This window comes from Lonchura striata, chromosome 3, assembly GCF_046129695.1.
Source record: "Lonchura striata isolate bLonStr1 chromosome 3, bLonStr1.mat, whole genome shotgun sequence".
Taxonomy (NCBI): domain Eukaryota; kingdom Metazoa; phylum Chordata; class Aves; order Passeriformes; family Estrildidae; genus Lonchura; species Lonchura striata.
In genome coordinates this window covers 43,893,700-43,920,030 of record NC_134605.1, presented here as the reverse complement: position 1 = coordinate 43,920,030, position 26,331 = coordinate 43,893,700, and the positions used below count along the sequence as shown (strand labels likewise).

General features: G+C 38.2%; 1 protein-coding gene across 4 annotated transcripts in view; it reads right to left on the bottom strand.

Moving 5' to 3' along the window:
* The window catches only part of DISC1 (DISC1 scaffold protein), a 191,135-nt gene that overhangs the window by 13,895 nt on the left and 150,909 nt on the right, over positions 1-26,331 (bottom strand). For 2 of the 4 annotated variants that reach the window (XM_077782108.1, XM_077782109.1), the window contains exons 11-12: positions 10,759-11,002; positions 5,619-5,663 (exon numbers count right to left, since the gene is read on the bottom strand). In XM_077782108.1, the coding sequence (XP_077638234.1) occupies positions 5,619-5,663; positions 10,759-11,002 (289 nt within the window). Of the gene's footprint in view, positions 1-5,617; positions 5,664-7,346; positions 7,423-10,758; positions 11,003-26,331 lie in introns of those variants that run through there. The other 2 variants (XM_077782110.1, XM_077782111.1) reach the window with 2 other exon arrangements.

Here is a 26,331-nt window from a genome sequence, read left to right as displayed (position 1 = left end):
TTTACTTGCAGGTGTCATGTGAAAAATGCAGGAGAACCATCATAAAAATTATGATTTTTCCAGAATTCATATAAATAAATAAATAAATAAATAGGAAAGCAGAAATGGAAGAAAACATACAGTGCTCTCAAAAATATGCAAAAATAATTCTTCTGCCTTCAGGGCCTCATTTAAAAAAGGTTTGATAGCTCAGAGATGTAGACAGAAAAGAGTTCTCTTATTGCCTTTCATGCCTGGTAACATCATTGGTAGCATTTTATTTGACATTTGTCTATGTAGGCAGGAAAACCCCTGTCAGTGATACACAGACTATTCAGAACAGCTCCTGGTTGGAAAGTGGCACCTTACACTGTTCAACAATATCTCTGAGAGGAAAGTGGACTCTGCCTCAAGCTCAACTTATTCATAAAATACAACTCATCCAATCTTGTAGGTTATGTCAATGCTACAAGATGCTCTAAGTCTGAAGACTTTGTTTATTTTTGCTCTAACAGCATTTTTAGGAAGCAGCTGGGAGAGATTGCAGGAGTCAGGAGAAAGCTGAAATGCAATATTGCTTTATGGATTTTTCTGTGAACAGGGAATGTAGCTGGCTCGGATTTTTTTTCCCCTCTAAATCCTTAAGCAGGTGAAAACAGCACAAACATGGCTGTGATTTACCTTTTAAGGCTAAATTCTTCTGGCTTCTCAGACAAAGTAGAAATTCTCATTCTTTCCCAAAGATGTGAAAGTCTGATACAAGAAATGGTGAAAACAGACAGCATTCCAGCTGATGTACTGCTGTAACATCAGCATACTGCATCAAGAGCAGAGGGAATGGTTTTCACTTTTGTCTTCTGCATTTTGTTTCATCCTTTTACAAGAAATTACAGCCACCTATGAGTAACAGCTCCTTAATAGCATTATTTGAAGAAAATGTTTGATCAGCTTTTCCAGTGCAAACACCTCCTATGCTCTTCCATCTAGTTTAGCAATTTATGAAGAACTGGCATTGTAGTAGCTAGATTAATTTAATTCTATTTGGGATTAGGGTCTCTATTAGTGTCTTTGGTGGTTGTGCTGAGAAGGAGGATTCCCAGATATATCCTTAAAATTCATTCTTCCTACAGAGGAGCTTTTGTAAAAGGGCATTGCCTTACTTCCAAGCAGCAGTATCATAATCCAAATAAAATAGAAGCTTTAGAACACCTTCCGCAGAGTCAAAGCCAGATTTCTTTCACCTGCATGAAACATTCTCTGACATATAATAGCTAAAATAACTCAAAGTAACACAAATAACAACTACAAAAAGTTGTCCTTGCAGGCAGATACTTCACATCATGGCACAAGGTTTAGAACAATGATCTACAGTTGGCAGAAGTGCTGCATGCTTTCCCTTGACCATTGCAGAAGTTAATGGCAACTGTCAGCACTTGAAATTCCAGAATGTTAGGCCACAACATATCTTAAATAACTACTAGAAACAAAATGCAGCCATCCACATTTGTCCTGCTTGAGCAGATGCTTCAGCCACACGCAGGCTAAGTGCACATGCCCTGAGATAAATGAACTGCATGGTCATGAGGTGACCACAGTGCAAGGGAGGAACAAACAAAAAAATTAGTTCCTCCTCTGCATCCCAGTTATGTATTGTCCTGGGCAGCTACTGTAGATGAGAAAGGCCACTGAGAGCAATGCATGTTACTCATGACCAAAACCATCCTGGCAAGGCTGCCCAGGAAGCAGCCAGGGACCACCCAAGCCTGCTCTGTGACTTGCAGTGTGACCAAGCCTGCTGTGCATGTCCTCAGCTGGTGTCTGCATGACTCTTAGCAGGTGACATGGGACCTGTTGGTTCTGGTTGCAGGGTACAGACTGCTCAAGTTCCCTTGCAGTGAGCAAGTTTTCTTCCTGCTACAAACCAAGATGGTTACATTCCATTTTACCCTTACACAGCACACAACAATAACTAATTGTTCTCCTATATATCATTAGGTTTTATGTGGTTGAAGACTTTGACTTTCAACCAGACTAGAATTTCTAAGCATTTTATTTCTATTCCTTTCCTTCTTTTCTTCACCACGTTCCTGTCTTCTGTAGAGGAAGGTGTCCAGACTAGAGCCACAGTCCTCTGGAGGTTTTGGCCTTCTCAGCTAAGCACAGTAATTATTTCTGTCTTACAACTGACATTCCCAGTAATGAGGCTGCAAGTGACATTTGCCCTTCCTTCCAACACAATGAAGATAATGAATCCCACTATATTTGCAGTCCACTAGAAACCCAGATTCTTTTTCTGCAGTATTGTGAATTTAGCTGCTATTTACCATCCGTATACATAAATCCAACTCTTTTTCTCCCTCAAATGTAATTTGCACCTGTTTTTCAATATATCCCTTCTTATTGATTTCAGACTATTCTTTCAATCTATCAAGACCATTTGGAACTCTAATCCTAATTGAAATTATGTTGACTGGCACATCATCTCATGGCCTACCTCCTTTTTAAAGGCAAACACAAAGTCTGCCTTTACAGATCTCTTGGGACTTCAAGCTTCCTCCAGGAGTTTTCAAATGAGCTTGTTAATGGTTTGGAGATTGTTTTGCTTGGCTCCTATGTGCTCAGGAGAAATTTCATCAGTCTAGCCTGACTTGAGTACATCTCATTTGCCTTTGGATCTTTTACCCTTGCTACCTTGTAGTGAATACTGGGAGCACTACATAATTGGACATAGCTTATAATCTTTAGAAAGACCAAAAGCATAGAGAATAAGAAAGAAAAAAATTTCTGATCTCATTTATTTTCTCATTCACCTTTCCTATTAGAAAGGTGCTTCACCTTTCACCTTTTCCTTGCATCTTACATATCCCTGAACTCCCTTGCCATTCCACATGTCTTCTGTTTAATGCAGCTTAGTGTGCTCAGGGGTCTTGCTGCTTCACCCTTACACCCAATAGTGCTCTTCTAGGCTCATTCTTACAAACACTTTTGTTCTTTCCTTGTCAAAACTTTTGAGCCACTGGAAAATTGCTGACATAGATATATAGTCTGTGATTGTGTTTGAACTTTTCTTCACCAAAAGAAGATGGGCTGTACTATAAACCTGATGTCTTCTGGATAGTACCAAAGAATATCAGCTAAGATTCCTCCTTCTACAGAGTTTATCCCACAGAAACTCCACTGTTGCTTCCCTGATTTTGCTTAGATGAACTTTTCTTTCATGGAGGTAGCTATCTAACTTCTCTCAGAAGAGGGATCAAGGTTGTTTCCCAGTTACTTTTGCTCTTATCACCTTCCACTTACAGACTGCTCCCTCATTCCATCAGGGTGGTTATATATATTTAGGAGACTTCAGCGCTATGACACACTCTCCACTTTCTCATATGCAACAATTTAGGCATAAAGCCTTCAGCAAGCTGTGACCTACCTCTTTCCCACCATTACATGTTTTTCGCACACTCCCTTTGCTTGCACTGATCCCTAACCCTTCTCCACATGGGAGTGTTAAATGACTCATCAGAATTACAGTCCAATATTGGCAATTCCTCCCTTTGTGTATCTCCCGTTACAGCTACAGAAGAGTGTCCCTGGAAAGCATCTCTGCAGGAATAGAGTATTTCACTGCCTTCCAGCACCCTGCTGTGGCCTGACAGCAGTCTTCCTATTCTCATCCCTACTAGACTGAAGATCTTCCCTAATTGCAGACTTTCTAAAATGAGAGCATACTACTGCACTGGCTCATTTAATTACACTGGGACAATTCCAGCTCCTGCTGTGGGAGGATGAGGCTATTTACTGACTTACCAATAAAAATTCACAGTGGGTCAGGACTTGGAAAAAGAAACAAAAGTACCAAACTGTTTTCCTATGTCCACACCCTGCTGTGCAAGGAGTCAGTAGAGCTGTGTTTCATTTATAGGTGGTTCCTAGTATTGTTAATTCCCATCTCTGCTCCCAAGTCAGTAAGATGCAACAATCTGGAATGACTGACTGGGTGCTCTCCTGCAGGGAATGGGGAGACTGACCAGAGTGAATTAGGGGACCAGAGAACCAGAGGTACATTTAGGTAAATCCTTGACATGGTACAGGCTGCTGACACTTTCACAGAGCATTATGGAGAGCCCTCTTCAAATCACCATCAGTCCAGCTGTGGCAGTGTGGAAGAGCCTGGTTTTCTACCTACCACATTTCCTTTTATTTTATTTCTATTGTTGCTTTATGCACTTTTTATCCCCCTCTGCCAAAACTTTGAAAGTCTCTCTGCTTCTGAGGACTCTGATATTAAGCTCTTGGCGCACACTTCTATAGTGGCAACCCTGTATACCTGTAAACTCTGATGCTCTCAGTATTTTGTCATGATGGCAGCAAGGCTTTTTGCTGCCTTTATCCCACAGGCTTACCTGTCCCTATTTCATGTCATGCGTGGACACAAGCAGCCACACAGTTTATCCACACAGTTTATCTATAATTCACAGCAAGGTTCACTGATCAGAAAGGCCATTTGCATTTTCTGCAAAGTTCACCTTCATTCTCAAGGCTTCCTGTTTTTATTTATGCTGAACTCACACACAGCCAAGCAGTCTATCCTAGGTGTGCCCTCCTGTCACAGTCTCCTTGAACACAAAGTCAACAATCTGAGCTTGGTGTTGCAGTCAGATTATCTTTCCTGGAGCATTCCAGCTGCTCCACAGCTTTTGGACTCACCAGTGGGAATCAGAAGAAAGGCCTCATCTGAATAGTTATCCTAAATTTTAATATTTATTTATTTAATATTTGTCTGGTTTGGAACACTTGCCAGCTGTACTTGACAGGAATCATGTATGCTATAATGGAAGGTGAACTGGGGATTACTTGTCCCTGTAATTTATTTGCTGGCTGAACACAATGCTTGGATATTAAATTTCCTTACTATGTAAGTTGCAACTCAAGGCATACTGATATACAGATGGACCAGATTGGAACAGTACAGCTCTTAGACCCAGGGTAACTCTCCTTACACATGTATTACCTAAACTCTTAGTTTGTAGGTGGACAGATTTTTGTATGTAGACAGGTTTTTCTCACAGGCCATATATCTCATGATACTCAAGTATCTTAGCATTCTTAAATACATGCACTAGGTTCTGAGATCTTGTTATTTATGAAAATAGTGTAAAATGACATCCGGTATTTTCATTTTGATGAAATTCCTATTATTGTGTACTCTGCTGCAGTATGCTTGTATACTTAAAAAATAAATTCAAAGGTATTTTTAGTGGCACACAAGAAAAAAGGCTAAGCATCATGGTTTCTTTCCATTCCTAAGCAGCATGACAGTGCTACAGTGGGGCTGGCTAAATATTACTGGTTCTTCTTTTCCCCAGTGTGTTCATCCTGTTATTGGTATGTGTTAAAAATATTAGCACAGGTTTTAACTATAAACTCTGAAATACTTAGCAATTTTGCCATTATCTTCAATGAAAAAAAAAAAAAAATAAGGAATGGGCCCACTCTAATTGTGATTTTGTTGCTTTTCCAAGTGCTCAAACAAGTACAATTTCTAAGCAAAGGTAACACTATAAAAACAAGTGTCATTTATTCTAATTGAGACAAAGAAAATTCTGTACAATATCACCACTTTATACTGCCTAGGAAACACTTACCTCAGATAAATGGCCCTCTGTTCCAAATGAAATGTCTTCCATAACCTGTTAGAGATAAATTATTAAGTATATAGTAGATACATGCTATATAAACAGTATTATTTTAATGGAACTTATAAAAACAATATAGCAGAATAAAAAGTTATGTAAGCTATTACATCAATTACAAACAATTGCATCAATTTTCTTCACATGCATGAAAGACTAAATTGCATTTATAATGGAGCAGTGGAAACCACTCCATATTTAAAACTATATTTGAATACATTTTATTAAAGCCTACTTTGGCTTCTCACTTAAAACCTACAAGGAATACTGACTAAAACTGAAGGATTAACTGTAGATTTAAACAAATTTTTCTATCAAATTCTTGCAGATCTGTACACCATTCAAGAGTCTACAGGATTTTTTTTTTTTTTTTTTTTTTTTTTTTTTTTTTTTTTGGTACAGACCCTGTAAATGATCTTGGACAGGAGAAATGAGAGATCCAATCAATGTGTCCTTTTGGTAACAAATGCTATACTCAGTTCTTCCTTCAAAATTTCCTTCATCTCTGAAGTCTATAAGAAATTAGCCAATGTTTCATTGACTGGCTGAGGAGCTAAGAAATTTGATGTTAGTATCACTGGGAAATCATTAATACTAATCACACATAACTGTGTTGTTGATAATAAACTGAGATAGGGATACTGCTTGGTATGCGCACACACACACACACATAACGTACATATATAGATAGACATAATGAAAGTGCAAAATCATTAATCTGCCATAAAATCACAATTGCTACTGGATACTATTTTCAGAAATCAAACTGAAAAAAATGTTGAAATTTCTCTTGCCTATAACGTTAATTTTCTGATGGTATTTTTACTGCTAAATCACATGTAAGCATTAAGCTTACTGAGGTGCTACAACACCTAAAGAGCCAGCATTTTTACTGCAGAATTTCATCCCAGTCTCAGATGCAGCTGTGGTGCACTGTGCTGCACAGCTCCATTCTAGGCTGTGCAGTGAGGATCTGACCATTGTGTACAAGCCAGCTGCCTCCTGCCACTGACATCCTTTTTTAGCTTGGATCAATACAAGAAACACACAAATGCTGACTTTCACCAATGCTTCATGCTGACATTTAAAACTAAGATTAAATTTTAAATTTCCAAATTATTTTCTAAGCTCCACAAATACAGCATTTAATTAAAGCTCAAATGAATGCACAGTTTATTTAGCTTTCAGAAGGCTTTGTCCTTTACACATTACACATTTGCCTCCTGGACCACAGGCTATCCCAATGCACAGTAATCAGTTACAGTCTGCTCACAATGGCTTTCTTGGTGCTTGTCATCACTAAATTCTGAAAAATGTTCTATCATGTTCTGTGATAACTTCTTTTTAATGGCAGACACCACGTTAAATATTATTTTTTGTGATGGTCCATTTGGTATCACTTAGACCTCAGTAACTTTAAAAAATTTAATCACACTAAGGCTTTACAATTATAGATAATTTTCCAAACACCAGAGTGATCTTCAACCAACCCAAAATATAATCCCAGATGGATAAATTGAAGTATGCAGAGAAGAGGATGACCTTATCCTTATCCTTTATCCCTGTTCTCTACTTCCTTTGTGAAGAAAAAGTGAGAAATTAACTACCAACAATTCTAATGGGACAACTACCAAAAATGCTGACTTACAGAAGGTAAAACTACTGAATTTTGGATTTTACCTTGTAACTTTAATCACCTCAATTTTCTTGAAATCTAGTAGGTGTTTCTTTCCTTCATAGTGATTAAGAGGGAGCACTGCACAGCATGCCAGAAGCAGAAGAAGAAAAAAGGATAGGTCAGGAACTCAAGCCTGCAGGTGCACACATAGCCATGTTCATCAGGTTACTTGCTGTTAGGGAGGAGGCTCCAGAACACACAAATCTCTCAGTTGATTAGTGATCACTGTTGGTTTTGCTGTTTTTAAAAGCTTTTTGTGGAAGGGTTTGCTTACACATATATTATCAAGAAGCAAAAAAATAAAGCAAAATATTATAAGGAGTGGAAGAAGCAGGCATTAATGTCTGAAGAGAAATGAAATGGTGCTGTATATTTTAGAAATCACGCATATACACATCTAACCAGGTAGCAATGATCATTGCAATTTCCACCTCCCTTGGTTTAAAAGCATGGAACATGTGTGGGGTGAAAACGAAAAGCCACCTTAAATTCATCAGAGACTTAGAAGAAATTCAAGCCAAATTAGTCACAAGAAGTCAAACTACAACTGAAATGATGTGACACCCTAATTTCATCAACACAGCTACCAGCTGGAAAGTATACACTTATATGAGAATTCAGGAATCTGCATCAAATACATTAGACAAGCTGACTGCCACATGACTGAGGGTAGCAATATTGCCTGCAACTTTGCTCCAGTGTTTTTCTAATGCTATAGCCTAATGAGTTATCTTCAGCTGAGAGAAGCACCTTATTTAAGTAACTCAGAGTGATTCACAGGATGATTCTTGCTGGACCCACTTTAGTTTTCACCAAAACATCATTAAGGATGTCTCAAAAGCTGAGCTGCCAATACATCTTTTTCATCCTTAGTTAACAGTCAGTGTTATAAAGGAAGACTGATTTACTGAATTATTTTGGAATGCCAGTCTAGCACATAAAAACTGTGGAAAAAAATCAGCTGTGTCTTAAAAAAACACAGTTATGAAAACTATAAAATAACTGTTGACAGTTAATAAACCTGTGCTCACATGATAGTGAAACAACAAACTTTCAAAGAATTTATACCTTACATATTTTTATACCAGAACACGTCACATTTTATGATTTAGTGAGGATATTTAATTAAAAATGATAAATGGCCCCTCTGTAAAGCCATATTTGAGGATCTATGAGAAGGGCTCTTTCATCTATTTTGCTTTTCTTATTATTGTTATGTTTGTTGCTTACTTTTTCTTGCTTTCAAAGGAAACCTATAGAGTAAGATACAGTTATATGCAAGAAAACTATTTATAGTACACATCAACAAAACCAATATTCACCTGCAACTAGTGCTTAGCTCTATATGACACAATAAATTACTGGAGAGCTTCATTTATAGAATTCCACTGTAAAGTAAATTAATCACCTGGGGATGTAATGTACTTTCCAAGGCATATATGCATATATGTTATTATCAGCCTTTCATATATTGTCCTGAAGTAATTAATTCAGAAACCTCTAAGTACAAAGAACATGACTCTTTCCTTCTGCTTCAGTGGCCAATAGTGCTCTCTAGAAATTCCTTGAGGGGGAAGAGAAATTGTGACACAGTTGAACAGAATAGTCATTCCAGAAACATGGCAACTGCTACTACCCTGCAAGCTACCCCTCTCACAGGGACACCACAGCCTTGTTAAATAATATGAAACCATGTATTTTGACAAATGCACGCTTTTCTATTAGGTATTCTCACTTGCTGATAAATGGCTATGAAAAGGTTCCCTGCTAATGGCAAAAAATAAGTTGGTTTTTTTTCCATGGAAGTCATACAAACAGCTAAACTGAGAGACTATGAACCACATCCCTATTTTTTTTTGGTCACAAATATTGAATTTTTTTAAATAAAAATTCACTACCATATAACAGAGCATTTAAATGCCTCAGAAGTGGTTTGTTTTCCAAGTCCTTTTACAAATCAAGATAAATATTTTCTTGCACTTAAAAATGTTCAAAACCAGAAGTTAGCATGATTTGTGTCAGGGTTTTTTATTTGCTTTTATATTCTGCCTTCTGATGAACTACTAAGAAATGTCAGGGAATAATCTGTTATGGCTCTTCTCTAAAAGTCTAGATACTGCCTGTCACTGCAAATGCAGTTTCCTCTTCCATTCAAGATATGGGGAACCATCCCTCGAGTCCCACACACCAGAGGTCATCTCACTTCAGCTATCCAGTTGCCATTCTTGGATAGCAAGGTTGATTTCTAGGGAAACTCGGCTTGTAGGGGTGAAGGAGGTGATTACAGCACAAACATCAGGAGTGCTACAGAAAGAGTCACAAAATCCCAAACACTCCAGAGCCTCTAAGCACTTTTGAAAGAAGAGCACAGCTTTCCACAACCAACAGAACTCCTCATATTATTTCATCAGACTCATAAAAAATATGGTAAGGCAGTGATGGGGGTGGAATCAAAGCCAGGCTGACCATTTCTAATAAAAATGTTCTCTATGCGAAGCCAGTCTGTAAACCATTTGCCCTGGGAAAAGACTGCAAAAACTACTGAAGCCCAATATAAAACCAGAATTTTACTAACAAGAGGAGATTTTACAGTCAGGTATGGGTCTGCTTTTCACTAAAACTCAGCCAGTATAAATGCAAAATTAGGCATCAGATTTCAGAGCAATGCACAGTTCAATGGCTCTTAACATCAGATGCAATTAAGCATAATTTAAATTTTTTCAACTTAATTCCATGGTAATAAAACTAACAACTGCTGTTGGAAGGTCTTTTTGTCACAGTGGTGCAGTTGGGATGAAGCTTTTTTAACAGCTTGATGACTAGGCAGTGCACTTAAAAGACTATTAGATAATAGTTGATTTTTCTAGCAGGGATAGCATTCCAGATCAAAACATGAAAACATAAAATAAATTTGTCAAATCTTCTAAGCTTCATGATTCTTTTTCCTCCTTTTAATAATTTTTGGATGCTGTAAGTCTATTAGCATCTATTAGCTCAGAAGTCTTTGACCATTTCACTAAAGGAGGAAAACTAACTCTCTCTCCATGTCAGCTAAAAATGACCCAGGCTAACAAGTCAGCAGAACCAACTCAGAATGAAACTTGTTGGTGAGATGAGGAACAACTGATAATTTTGGTTAAATGCTTAATAATTTTTCCTTTAAATCCTTATGTACATTCTGTATTTATTGCCTGAATAATGTCTGCATTTTAAAAAGACTGATGGTAAAAGGGGAAAGGGTTGAAGGACTTCTGAGAAGCTAATAAGCTATTTTATTCATGTCCCAGACTGAAAGCCAGATGTTAAGTTCATACTTAACCTGCCCTGCTGACTCATCACAAAGATTCAACTCCTCCTCTCAAAAGGAAAGCCAGCAGTACCCCTTGAAATACAGCTGCAGACTATTTGAGATACCTCTTTCAGCTCCCTGTGTTTGGGGCAGGAAACAGCACTCCACTCTGTGCCCTTTAGAAAGTGACCTTCTTTTCTTTTTTCAGAATCAGGTGGGGCATCAGCAGTCATCTCCATCTCATCCATTTGGTTCTCTTCTTCCCCAAAAACACAGCAACTGGTTTCTTTCAGCTGAAACCCTCGGATCAACAGCTGACAGGCCTCCAAGTCAGCTTCCCACACTCTTTGGAGCAGCTGGCTCCCGCAGCTGAAATAAAAGCCAAAAGAAAATAAAACTGCAGTTCAGGGAGAATAGTTGCTATTTCAAGTAACACTTGCAGTAACTGCTTATTATAGACAGAAAAGTAAAAACAACCAAAAAACCTAACAGTACCTCAAATACTCCCACAGAGATAACATTGCTGTATCAAATGGAAAAGCAGCAAAATTATTGCCCTGTTACAAAGTGGATGATAGAAAAACCTCCTTGGGTTAAGATGTTGCTTCCAACTGTACAGGAAACCCTGGCTACATGAGACTTCCTTTTGTTCTTCAGACACAGGTTCAGGGGCCTTGCCAGCATAACCAGGGCTTCCTTCACAATATCAGATACACAGATACATCCTGCACCTCAGTGGCTTTCCTGAATTTCACACAGAAGATCATGTGTGAACAATCACACTACTCATTTCAATAAGTCAGGTCTAATTTTTGGAAAACAGGTACACTAAATTTCTTATTAGACTAAAATGTGCTTACTTCAGCACTGAATCGTATTAGACTAAACCACAATAGTCTCCCTTTGAAATTTTCAGTCTTATACTTTTGAGTGTTGTCATTATCTCTTACTAATGTGCTTTGGTTTCCTTCTACTTTGTTATTGCCACCAAAGCAAAAACAGAATTCAAAATACAAAGCCTCTGTAAATTTTTCATCCATTGGTCATTTCTCAAACATGTACATTACAAACAATGCTCCTGAGATCCACCCAAAAGTTATTTCCACCTGAAATAAATGGGAATTCTGAGTGTCGATAGATTTTGAGAACTGAACTGAACTAACATCACATTGTTTGTAAGCTATGTGGTCACATCTCCATGTAATACATGTTGTCTCTAAGGAACCAAATGAGTAGGTTGCTTGCTAAATTATGGTAGATCAGTAGCAGAGCCTGGGATGGGTCTGAGAAGTAACTATTCCCATGGTAATACACACTTCCAGAGAGATTTCATTGCTAATAACTGCAATATTTTTTCATTGTTCTTTTTAAAATTATATAATTTACTATATAAATACTATATTGTGAGAAATTGTGACTTAAAAGAAGAAAAATAACCATTTGATTTTAACTTTTCTGACTAAATACCAGCTTATCTTTTATCCCAAACAAAGGAAAAAGAAGCTGCACTTCTCACAATGAGTTCATTAAACTAATGCAAGTATGTTTTTAACTCCACAAATTCTACAAGATGCCAAGCTGTAAAAATCACACAGCAATATACTGAGACTGAAAGTAAAACCAGGCTTCAGAAGCTGAGCTATTTGATTTGTGCTTAAGAGTCAGTATATATGTTTATTGAAGGCATAATGCAGCAAGGGGTCCACAAATTGGTCTCCCCCAAGGAGTTCAAAGTATCACTAATTAGAAAGGGAAAAATGCTTCACTGGATTACATGTCTGTGTTCCATCCAGGTAGCATTTCACTTACCAAGCCAGAAAAATAAAAAAAACCCTGCTGTTTCCCTACTTGTCAATCACATTATCATAGTTATATAGTCAAAACATTTTCCTGCAGACATACTTAAACCCATTTACTTGCTTTCTGAAAATGTTTGTTTGCATCTATATATAGCTTATTATTAAAGGCTAAAAAAAACAACTCTAGAGAGCTAAATCAGAATTTCTAAAGGATAACTTGTTTTGGCTATTTAATTTAATGAAGAGGTTTATTGACAAAATTAGGGCAGAGATGATGACGTATGCAGGATTTCACAGTGGGGAAGATGAACAGCATGTACAACAGTACAGCAAAATGGTGCCTGGGCTGCTGTTATTTGGCCCTGACTCAACACATTGGTCAATGTGGTTTTGTCTGTGTCTAAGTTTTAAATGCATTTTACTAATCAGCAATTACTGAATCTATTGCTAACAGTAGAACAGATGGCTTTCATTTGAAGGACATTGTTGTTTTATCATGGTATTTGTAAAATTCTAATACAACTTGAACTGAAATGGTTAGATGTTCTGCTGAACTTTTCAACCAAAATCTGTGAATGCATGTACACTTGGATACTCTGAACAGATCTAAGCCCCTCATATCAAGGCTCTACCTTTTAGTCTGTATTTTGGAATTCAGTGCCTTCAAGCATTTTTCAAACACATTTTGGAATGAAAATTACTTTAAAGCTGCAAATAGCTAACACAGAGACAAATTCCAAATGATTGTTAACAATTATGTTGTCCCCAGCATACAAAAAACTTCAGCTTTTACATTAGGTGTTAAAAATTAAACTAAATTGAATTTCAGAGTTTGATTTATTCATTTTCAATCCACACTAAAAGTGCATTTGCAGTCTCCATGAAGCCTCCATGGGTGGCTGTACAGAACACAGTGAAATTTTTCAGGTATGAGACATTTCAAAATGATGGATTGAATCTGGATGAGATTTTACATTATTCCTATACTTATAAATATTTCATGATGTATTAACACCTCTAGGTGTTATATGCCTGCCTGTATATTACTATCAAAGTGGCATATGTGGCAAGTTCAATGAAGGTGTCTGAAACAATCTGCTGGAATCCACAACAAATCACAATCCATCAACCATTTACATAGACCCAGCGACACAAAGCATACCTTAATCACCTGCTGATTCTGAACTGCCAAGAGTCATAGTGCCAGGCTTTGTACAAACACCAAACACATTAGAATGATGGCCTTTTTCTCAAAGCAACTTTTCTCTTTCAAACGATAAGCTAGAGCTAGGATACAAATGAGAATGTTCAAAGAACACAGTGGACTGGACATGGCATGTTAGTTACTGTACAACAATTTAATTAGTAACATGAGTAACTGATTAATCTAAGTGGTGCCAAGAACACTGAGGCATCACAGTAAATGAGCATTTTAAGGATTGTGGGAGAGCAATGAAACATATCATTAGATACCTAAGATCTTCATCCCTTCCCAAAGGAATCACGTAAGAAAGGTAAGAGATGCCAGTTCAAGAATACAAGGGGCAAGTGATTGATGCCAGTGTAGTTTAACATCTACAGTGCAAAGTCAGTCTTTTTGTATTAAGGAAAAAAAATACTGAGTAGGGAGTTAAAGACTCTGAGCAGCCCTGACTGGAAGGTAGTAGTTAGTCTTGATGAGACAGAACAGAAGGACTCAAAGGAGAAAAACAAAGTGAAGTGGAAAAAAAGACAGAAGTGCTCATTTTGAATGAATGAGAATAGGGCAAGACTACTTTTGTCAAGTCACGGCCAGGGAAATTGATGGTGAAGTAAGTGAGATGCAAGACTTCACATGAGAAATTTTTTGGCTACATGGATAGCAGGGACAGGTTTTACCTCAAGGATACTGTGCAAAAAGAATCTACAAGAGCAGACCTAAGCTGACTTGAAGAATGGCTGAGACATCCACAGCAACACAAAAGGACGCAGCAGACAGAATTCTGCATTGGGTCAAGTTGATGATGATGAAGGAGCTGTCAGAGAAACAGGGCTGTTTACAGGCAGGAGGAAATGGATGTGGAACACAGAGGCTTATCCTTGAGTTCTCTTCATGAAGTGGCATTTGACACTGTAATTGCAGTTGCCTTTACTAAGGCTCAAGCAGTTTTATAGGAAACATCACCAGGGTAAAGTGGAAAAAGGAAACTAAAGGATATCTCTCCTCTACTTGTGATGTTGGGTGAAATTCATGTCAAGAGACATAACCAACAAGGGTTCTTCTCTCTCTTTTCAGCTCCAAAGAACATTGCTTCTCTGCCTTTTGACGAGATTCTGGGAGGTATCTATGGGGGCTCTCTATGGCTCCCAGCACAACATTATTCTAAAGCTATTTATAGTGTTAACTGGAACTACAAGAACATGACTTTTCTTTATTGAGGGCTCTGCATACATACAAAAGGCACATTCAGTTCGTGAACATTGTAGTCTAAATGGAAACATGCCTGTGTAAAAATAGTAAAAAGATTTTACATTAAACTCTATTAAAAAAAACCCAAAAAAAACACCAAACCACAAAACCAAATCAAAACAAAGTTCTGCAAAGCCTTCTCAAAAGCATATTGGAATCAACACAGGAAGATGTCACTATAGTTTATAGTTTAGATATCAGCTATAGTTTTCAGGAATGCCCCTTGGTGAGTAAATTATTACAAGCAGTTTATAACACTGCTTGTTTATAACAAGCATTTATACCTTGTTAAGTTATAACTGAAGTTATAACACTATGTATTGATAGTAAACACTATGTAGTGATACGATTATGTTGCTCATTTCAAGGGAAATCCCTGGGACAACCCTCACACTGAAAGCCAAGAGTGAGACTGAAGCTAAAAGGTTACACAGTAAGACAACTATTCAGAAATGGCAAAGGTAACTTAAGAGGGGAGATCAACCATCACTAGGAAGAGATATTCTAGGTTACTTCCTTCTAATAGGTGAGCCACACTTAGGTACAGATTCAGGAAACCATGTACTTATCTTCTCCCAGTACCTGGCACATATTTTAATTCTGCATTCACTGACCCAAAAAGCAGTTTTCTCTGACAAAAAAAGCAAACAAAATGCAACAAAAATAGTCTGGTAGAAACAACTGGGATTTTCATTATGACAATTAAAATTATTGGAAACTTTTGAGGCTTGCATAAAATGGCACTGTGAATCAAAAGACTTTGTTCAATACCCCCATTCTTTATTGAACTCTTGTACAAACTAGGGAAATATTTTCTTTACTTTGGTCAGTTGCTTCTATATATATTTTGCACCACAAGGGAGGAATGAGCTCTTCTCACTCAACATTTAGCTATGACTTTCTTTCCTTTTCTGAAGGCAATAGCCATGCAGTGAACAAAAGAGGCAAGCAGAAGAAAGTATCTTCTAGTGATACTTTGAGGATAAAAGGCAATGGTCTTGCTTCACTCTTAGTCACCTTTTTATTTGATTCAACATATTAATTCACAGTCATGCATTAATAACTCTTCTTATATTTAACATGTATTTACTACTACAAAAATATGCTTTACTTCTCTTTTTCATTAAAAAAAAAAAAAAAGTTTACAGCCTGGTCAGTTCTTGTTCTTCAACCTTGGCTGTTACATTTTAAGATGCCGACAGCCAACCTGTGGAACAAAGCAAGGACTACAATGTGCCAATCAGTGACTCACATGAAGCTCCAGGGGGAAGGAGGCACATAATCCTGTTTTCCCCACCTGAGTGGTGTGCAACAGCAGACTGATAAGGGAGAAACTACAAAGAAAATGTGGGCTCTGCCCAAACAGCAAAACTTTTGTTTCCCTTTGGCCTGCATGATAGAAAGTCACCTTCCCCAAACATCTGAAATCAAAACTCTTTTCTCCTTCCCTTCTTGCAAGTCTCCCTAATCCTATAAATACCTTCAACATAACCTCAATTTCACAATTCAATTCCTTACATTGTGTTTCTCTTCCCCACTCTTCTCAGGAGCCAAAAATCTCATGAACTGACTTCATATGGTTCCAATTATGTGGTTGTCTCCCAGTGTGGGAAACATCCTTTTTACTCCTTTATTTTAAAGCTCACTGATAACACTTGTTCGCTGCTCAGCACTTTTGTCACATTTCTCCAAGATTCACTCCCAGAAGGAGACTCCACATATTGTCAGATTCTCTACCTTGGAGACTAGCTAAAACTTCCAGCCAAAGCCTGAAGCTGGTAGTACATTTCCGGGCACAAGCAACAGCAACTTGCTCCTCTGACCTTGCCCTCTCCTTTATAAAAAATACAGTATTATCTACAAAACAGCAGTTAGATCTCCCTCTTTAAATGTGATGTTTCACCCACTAGAGACTATTCTGGACAAGAACAACAGAAGCCCAAGAAAGCAATTCTCACAAACCCCATCTAACTTTTAGACTTCAGCATCTTCAATACCTGAAAAATTTGCTCTGGGCTGACATTTCTAATATCTACACTTTATAGCCACAGTCAAGTTCTCTGCACATCAGTCCTATTCAAAAGACAACCACTGCATCCAGACAGGACATGACAGTGCAGCAGAGGTGTGGACATCACTTTCATGCAGCAGAAGAATGGGTGTTGGCAGTGGCTCTGCTTTCTATAGCATCCCAGGAGCCAGGCAAATATGCAGGAAGGGGCAGATTTGAGGGAAGAGGTGAGCAGAGCCCCCAAACCAGCCCTTAATGTGATGGCTATGATACCCACATCTCCTCAGGACAGAGTAGATCTGGAGGTGCAGTAGACAGAGTACCTGAAGCCAGATATCCTGTGTCCTTGTTGAGTGATCTAACCTCTACAATACTGCTATGGAACACCCACCACAGTCTTAAATTGTGTTGGGATTAGGAGATCTCACTTCTTGGCTTGGTGAGCAAAAGGAAGAGCAACAGTTCAGCTCCCTCCTTGTTCACAAATTTCAGACAAGTCCTAGTGGAAAACCCAAAATACATACAGACACCTTCTCATATGAGATATTTAACACTGGAGACACCCTATGCTAAGTATAAAAAACACTTAGACAATGGAACAGAAATGTACCACTGTGTTGGAAGGAAAAATGCCATGCTGGAAGGCAACCACTCAAACACTGCACAGCCTTCTTCAGACAGCTGCTGCCTGTTGCATGCTCCTTGCTTCTTTCACATCTCCGCTTGCCCGTATCTGAACTTCCAATCCAGAAACAGTATTTCTGTGAGTCTGGGAGCAGGGACAACCCTTACAGGTCCTTATATTCCCTCCAGTTAACTTAACCCTGTTCTTCACTGCTTCTATTTTCTCCCTCTCTCTTGTCTGTTACCTAGAAGGTAACGCGGCCACTCTATTACTTGGGGGAGTGTCTTTAGACAAAGACATTTTGTATATGTTAATAATGAGGCTATACCACCAATTCTATAAGTTGCATAATTAATAAAAAAAGGGTAAATATTCTACTATGATGGATTCTAAGATTTCTAAAGAATTTTGTCAGACCTCGCAAAAGCTATAAACTTGAACTGCCTTCATATTGCTTTAAAAATTCCTTTCCATGCAGACTTTTTCATAGACAGAAGCTAATAGCAACAAATAAGAAATAATATTCATGTAAAAATACATGACCCCTCACAGTAATCTCAGTAAACAAACAAAATAAATAAATAAATATCTACCAATGTTTTCTGCCAAATGTGGTTTAAAAAATTAGGCTTATCAACTACACTCATTATCCACTATTTTTCCCACTCAGTAAAACTACTGCATAGAGGATACTGAAAGATTAACACTGAAATCTAAAACCAGTTTGCTAAGAATTGGTGTATTTTCTGAAAAAAAACCCCTATCCTGATATGGCAACTTCAGGACAGAACTACCACCTTGTATTTTATGTGAAATGTACATATTATGTGTCTGGGTTTTCTTTCTCAAAAAGCCTGTTAAAAACAATATATCTAGTGCTTAAGACCATCAATAGACATTTGATTAGTGTTATTAAAAAACAAGACACCACACAATATCAAACAATACTTCCAGCCTTTTGTCTTCAATGCTCCAGCCATTTATTTTACCTGGTGCAGAACTTTAATCACGGGCTGTCATCTTTTTACCAATATTCAATGTCACTGTGTTATACTTAAATTATCACCATTGGAAACACAAAATGATAGACTGTTGCAGCTAATGGTTTTCACTTTGATTCTTAACACAGGGTGGATGCAGGAATGGGACCAATATGCCGAATGCAGGAAATTCAGTAATTTACAAGGGAAGAAGGAAGGCATCTTGTTGAGAGCATTTATAATTCAATTTTGTCCCTGTATTTACTTTGCAATTTATCTTTAACATATTAAACAATCTATAATGCAAAAAAATTTACTACATGCTTACAGGGCTATTTATTTCTCTTTAAAAAAATAAATGGTCCTCTGCCCTTACCTCCACTGAAACATCTATTACAAATAATCTATTCTAAGACTATAAAACTTAACTTTGATAGATGAGGAGAAAGCTACCAGGGAATTATTCTTATTCAGCAGTTCACATAAAGTCAGCTTCTCAACCCTAGTTTATCATTCACCTTATTCATAATCTGGCAAAACACCCTCGAGTTTGGCACTAACTCTGACAATTCAGTCTGTATCCTGCTTGCCTTTGGCTCTTGCAATAACAGCAAAGCCCCACAACATCATTAATTTTGGCTGGATAGGAATTGCTGGAAGGAGATTTTTTTCTGCACTATTTAATATTCAATCCCAAATTAGATTTAAAGGAGAGGCATGAATTAGGTCCTAATTTTGAAAAACATGCATCTCAGTATCTACATATCCATCTAAGCTCTGTTCAGCTCAGCTCCTACAAAGGCCTCAATACTTTCTTGAGCTTGAGCCCCACAAAGCATCCCACTTCTAGTGACCTCCTCTAAAACAGAAGTCATTCAATGGCTTTCAGAGTCACAACCAGTTCTAATCCAACACATTTGTTTCTAAAAGTATGCCACAGGAAGAAAGCACAGCGTTTGCATTGAGGCCACATTCTCAGCTGCCACAAATCTACACTGCTTCAATAGCAGCAATGGCTATTTATACCAAGAGAAGAACGTGTTCTTATTTCAAAGCGATTAGAATAATGAGGCTGATCTCTTATTGCTTATTACATTCTCTGACCACAGTGCTAGGAAGCACATAGAAGGAATTCACAATTCTCCTATCATTTTTATTCACCTCTGTTCTCTGATATAAAACAGTTTAAAATATACTTCTCTCTCTGAAAGCATGAGAGATTTAGACTTTCATTGTCAAGGGAATTTGGGGATGTGAATCATCCTGTGTACCACTGCCCAAACAGGAATTAAGCATACATAATGATCAAAACACAGGGCAAAGAAATAACTTTTTAGAAGAGATACAATTGGAAGAGATGATATATTGTCATCATGTAGGAATGTACCTTGAAATTCAGCTTTTGTAACCAGGAAGACACACCTGGAAAAACGAGTGTGTTGGCCAAAGACTGACATCAATAGCCACATGCTTACAGAGTTCCTCTGAAACATCCAAGGGCACCATATGACCTGTTGTAGTTGCAGTCAGAGGTTCAGGAGGCAAATCCTGTTCTGGATCAAAAAGAGCAAGAGACAAAAGGGCAAGGTCTGCAGACTCTCCCTGGCTGCACCCTGCTAGCTACAAAAACCCTGCACTGCTGCTGACAGAACACTTAGAATTGCTGGGCTATTCTAAGTACACCCCCAGTAGCAAACTGGGAAACTTTGAAACAAATTTGAAAACTTCCAAATGCTAGTAGGAAGGACTGTCCCAGCTGAATGCAAAATAGTTATCCTACATCTTCATACTCCTTGCATCTTGCTATGCAGATGGCAATACTTTATCTTCTACTTGTTTAATTATCATTGTTTCTATCTAACTGGCCAGCCAGAGCTATGTGCAAAATATCATCCAAAGAGAACAGGAGGATTTAGCAGCACTGCAGGACAGCAGGCAGATGATGTCAGGCATCCATCCTCATCTTCCTTGACTGCTCTACACCCATTACTACTGTTGGTGACAATCCCACTTGAGACAGATTACAAAGCCTCTGTAATTGTACAAACTGTCTTCAAATCTTGTCTTCAGGGATGCACTGGTAAACAGTAGCAGTAGGAAAATGCACATCCACCTCCCAACATTTCTCTTGCCAAGTTCAGAAGGGAGCAGCTGTTTTTGACTACATGTATTCACTTAGATGCAGCCACCAAGAGCACCTGGTAAGAGAGAAAAGCTTAATGCCACAGACCCAGAGGTGACAAACAGCTTTGCTATCGCTCCCTCCCCCTCACAGTCTATCTTCACAGCTAAGATGGGTTGAGATTTGCATGAAATCAGCCCACAGAGAAGTCAACAGCAGGGCAGAGCTGGGCAAGGCACAGGTGATGCTGAAGGGCAAAGAGAAGCGCTTTGAAGAGTTTACAGTTATTTTTCTTAGTAGGACTGGGAAAAATCCAATAAAATTACTGGAAACTGTCCTCTGTGTAAAGGGATATTTTTTATCAATTTCTCAGACTCAGTCCCTAGTTTTCAGACTGCCTCTCACCTAACACTATATTCTGCTGCATTTTTCCTTGTTACTGGAAGGGAATGATGAAACCACTCTCCTTTAGGTTGACAGAGTGCCAAATTTAACTCCTCAGCAGCCACAGCACACTGCAAATACATCCTCATATTGTTGATTTTGGATCTCATTTTCAAACTCCCTCTGAAAATTCTAGGATGAAGTTAGTGGCTGAACAATCTTTGTGAAGCACAGCGGAGCTGTTATAAAAAATATGATGTCATAGCCAAAACATTTTTGCATAGGAAATGGAAAACTATTAAAAACAAACCACCAAAGTTCATTCTATCAATCTTCCCTTCATTAATGCAAACATACATTAGGATCAATATCTTCAAGAGAAATTGTACAGGCTTCCAGGTCAAAAAGCCAAGAACCTACTCTTGGGGAAGAGGAAGGATCTATGACTGCTGTCAGTCATGGTACACATTCACCACTCATAAAATGGGATCCTCCCCACATTGAAAAGTATCACTAATTAACAAACAAAAAATAATATGCATTATAAACTCGTAATAAAATTCATATAATTCAAGCAAGAAGAGCACAAGAGATTAGGGGAAAAGATAAGAAAAAATTTACTTTTGCTCCAAAACAGGGAAATCTCAGCACACCAAAGCAGCAAAGTGATACAGAATTTCTCACTCTTAATGACGCAAGAGTTTGCAGCAGAGAGGACTACTGTGTGTGCTGGTTTTAACTGAGGTAATTTTCTTCACAGTGGCTGATGTGGGTCTGTGTTTTGGGTTTTTGCTGAGCACAGGGTTGATAATATAGAGATGTTTTTGTAATTGCTGAGCAAGGCTTACACAGAGCCAAGCCCTTTTCTGCTTTTGGTACTGTCACACTTCCTTAAGTTAGGGGTGTAGGGAAGGTGGAAGACACAGCTGGGACAAGTGACCCAGGCTAACAAAAGGGATATTCCAGACCCTTCAACAATCATGCTGTATATGTAAGTGGTGGAAGAAGGAGGAAGTGGGGCATGTTTGGATTGATGGCATTTCTCTTCCCAGGTAACTGCTCTGTGTGAGGGGGCCCTGCTCTCCTGGGAATGGCTGAACACCTTCCTGCCCAGGGGAAATGGTGAATTAATTCCTTGTTTTGATTTGCTTGTGGGTGCAGCTTTCACTTTCCCCATTAAACTGTCTTTATCTCGACCTATGAGTTTTCTCACTTCTACCTTTCTTGTTCTCTCCCTGATCCCACTGATGGGGAAGGGAGTGAGGGGCTGTGGGTGGCTTTGCTGCTGCCTGGGGTTAAACTACGAGACTGTGACACGAGACTGAATTTCAGCAAAGTGGTGAACTGCAGCTTTGCAGGCACCACTGACCAGCACCAGAACAATGCAGCATAAGAAAAGGGCATACAGAGTAAAACAAAATCCTAACAAAATACACAATTGCTAGCCAGCTAGAGAGGCTGAGAAATTTCATCATATTTCATTTTCAAGCAAAGGCTTTTATGTTTTTGGAAGGGGAGATGCCTTGCCCTCTGACAATTTTTGCTATGCTAAGAATCAAATGAATGGAAGACGAAGAGCCTAGAGGAAAAAAGGGCAAGATTTTCCATGAATAAGCAGCAAAATCCCCTGTCACCTTGTCTTTGACAATGCTGCACACTAACTACTGATGTTAATTCAGTAACTTGGAAAAAGCCTTGGATGAAACCTGAATTAATATGGACAGGGAGTTAGTAAAGGCTGTTCAACCATGTGCTTTGCTTTTTCTAAAGCTCTGAGGCACTGGAAACTGGCCTCAAATTTGACCTTTTCTTTTTTTTTTTTTTTTTTCTTTTTTTTTTCTTAAAAAGATCTAGTTTCAATGCTGAGAGCAGCTAAAAAGAACAGAGCTTTCTCTGCTACTTTTTATCAAACAGTAGGGTCATGTGCCACAGGTCCCCCACCTCCCAATTAAAAATCAGTATTTGTGACCCAGCATCTCTGAACAGGCAAAAAACAAACAAAAAAAAAAGACAATAACAATTTCTGAATTCTTAATTCTTGTGCCCTTCTTCACTTCTTACCATGTTTTATTGAAGGCAGATACTAAAAATGTTATGTGCAACACATATACATTAGTGCAATGCTAATTCTCTACTGGGACTTAAAGTGAAAAAGTAATTTTTGTGTTATGCCTTCTTACCCCAGAGTATTGTGGGGCTCAAAAACCTATCTCATCCCTCCCTTTCTGCAAAATCTCCCTCCACACCTTAAACCAGCAGATGGTTCCTTAGGATATAAAACAACATTCTCCTCCCCTTCTAGCAAAAAATTAATTTTATCACTGCAAATTCAGAAGATTCCTGCTAGTGACAAAAAAGGCATGATGGGTTCCATCAATGCAATTATCTCCTATCTTGCAAATGCCACAGACAAGAAATTGTAGTGAGGGTGTTTTTCAGTTTGGTTTTTGCTTTGTCTGGTTTTTTTTTAAAATATCTTTGGTGTAGGAAGCAGATTGCATTCTTTGCCCTCCAATTTTACTGCTTGTGCAACGTGCATTTCATCTCTAGACAGGTATTAGTTCTGCCAGGGCTGAAGGACAAGCTCAAGGCTGGCAACAGAGAGTTCTACCCTGGCATAAACAAGAGTTTATCAAAGGATCTCCACTAGCACATGGCACCAGATAACACTGATGATAAAAGGTACATTATGCTGCAGAAACATGATTAGAAACTCTAATCTGCTGCACTACTATAGTGACAATTTCCTTTTCCACACCCTGTGAGCATTAGCTACACTTTCCATAACCAGAAATGAAAGGCATAGTGAAGATTCCCCCCTTTCCTCCAGACCCACTTAATCCAGGCTAATCCACTTCTGTGAAGCAATACCATCAAATTTCTTCTGACATTATTTAAATTTACTAAGAGCTTCCAAGATGCTCTAGTTTGTCAGGAGACTGCAAACATTTTCAAATATAATGCAAGTGATTGAGAAGAAAATACGGATATTTGGTGAGAACCTGCATTGTGGTCATGCAGAATAAGACAGCTTGAAAAGTTATCTAATGTGTTTTAAAGGTGAGAACAGGGTTTCTGTGAAGAAAGTGCCTTATTGTATTCCTACTATCCAACTTCCTCCTGCTCCATGAAGCACAAAAGAGATAGGCAAAACTAGGTGTCCTAATGGATAAAGTTGGAAATTAAACAAAGGTAAGATTAAAATGCACAAAGTGGAAATGAGAAAAGTCCAAGAAAGGAAGACAGAGGAGCCACAATAAAGGGAAGAGCAGGAGGAGAATCAGAAAGTCCCTTTCTAAGATTGCTAACATCAAGACAGAGCAATTAAAGAACAAAAAAGAAAGTGCACAATGTTTAAAGCAGAGGGGGAAATAGAACAAGAAAGAATACTTAAATTTTACTTCTTTGTTAATTGGATTCAGTACTGTGAAACTTTCCTGAACTACTAAAAAAAGAGGACGTATCTCCCAATAAGACTGGGACAATATAGCAACCAAAAAATCACCTGTAAATTATTAACTAACACACTTAGCAATTTGCTTTTCAATATTCACAGCTCCTTTTATTTGTATTTTGGGCAAATAAATTTCCCTCACTACAATAGTTCCAAGAAATCAGTGGGATCTTGCCAAATTTCCCCTCTGCTATAGTATAGAAACACCTTTAAAATGTTACTGTTAGTCACAAGTTCCTATGTTCTTGTTACTAGTTACATGGCTGAAAGTCATAATCCTTCAATTTGTAATATCATAATATTTTCCCAGCAAAGTAACTAGTATGACAAGAGTTGATGTTTTTCAGGCTGGAAAAGAATATCAGGAAAACATGAGCCTTTAAGAAACAATAGTCCTGTTTTCATGATAGGCTCTATTATGTGGAAAGAAAAATAAGGTAACTGAAACAAAGCAGCTGTATTGTTCACAACAAGGAGAAGGGATTGTCCAAAGTGATCCCATGAGGATTTGCTGACACCGCAATGTGTTCTTCACATTACTGAAACATAAGAAATTATTTGGTAGTGGTTGAAAGCTTTTTGTGTACCCACCAGTGTGGTAAAACTACACAGTATGGTTGAGAGAAACTATTTTACTCTAAAGAACAGCAAAACATGATTAGGCAGAATACCTTTAAATGTCACTGGAGAATGCAAAGATTTCTTCCAAATTTATGAATCTGTTATGTACAGATTCATGGCAAGTTATGTACACATTCCCTTCATGCAGCATCAATTTCTAAACATGTTCCAAATTTTCAGTACTTAGGTTAATCACACCGAACCTAGTCCTGCAGTCCTTTGTTGCAACAGAAGGCAACACAAGTGATTCCACTGCCATCCAAGGGCACATTTTCATGAAGAAAAGGACCTCTCATAAACAGCCTGAAGTCATAAGCAAACAACATTTGGGAAAATTACTATATAATCAACATTAAATTAAACCACAAAATATTCTGTACATACAGGAGCAACGGAGAAAGAGAGCTACAAGTCTGCAAAGATACACAGTCCTTATGATGTGCTCTGAAACCACCTTTAAGACCATCAGCAGTATGAAACACTGTCCTTTTAGTCTGCTGTGCTATTCAGAGCATTCATGCCCAGTTCTGCTCCCAAAACCATTTCTGAAACTTAGTATTTTATAAAGGAGACATGAAGCATGCAGTATGTAAGATAACAGTGAATAATAAGGAAAGACAGGAACTTCTAAGACTGTTCATTTTCATGTAAACTGGAACGTGATGTGGTGGCATTTAATCCTGACCTGTCCTCTTATGGCATGGGACCCTCAGAACATCTTGCCTGAAGGGCAGATCTCAGTGAAGATGACACCCTCAAATGCATTAAAAGCACTTCCTGCATGAGAAACCCTTGTTTCTGGTACAGAATACGTGCATGTCCTAGCAGTCTGAGCAACCAGGCTGCAGCCACATTTGCTCTGAACTAGGCAAGTGACATTTGATTGAAACTCCTAAAAAAAGCCACACATGAGATGAGGTAAAACCGACCTTGGGCTTGATTTCTGCTGCTTCAATAAATGGAAGTTGCCTTTATCACACCAACTATCTTAACACCTCAGTGAACGAGGAGCCATGCAGATGAGCACAACTTACATCAGAGTAAGACTCCATATTTTCCCTACTGTGTATTCATAAGCAAAAGTAAAGGCACCATTAATATGAAAACAAAATTGTTTTGTTGAACAGAAAATGAACCCAAGACAAACAGTAAAAGAGTAAATTAAAGAAGAAAGGTTTTTCACACATTTGCAAAGTTACCTGGCACTGTATCATTACACAATGGCAAAGTACAGTCAACTGCAGTATTGCATC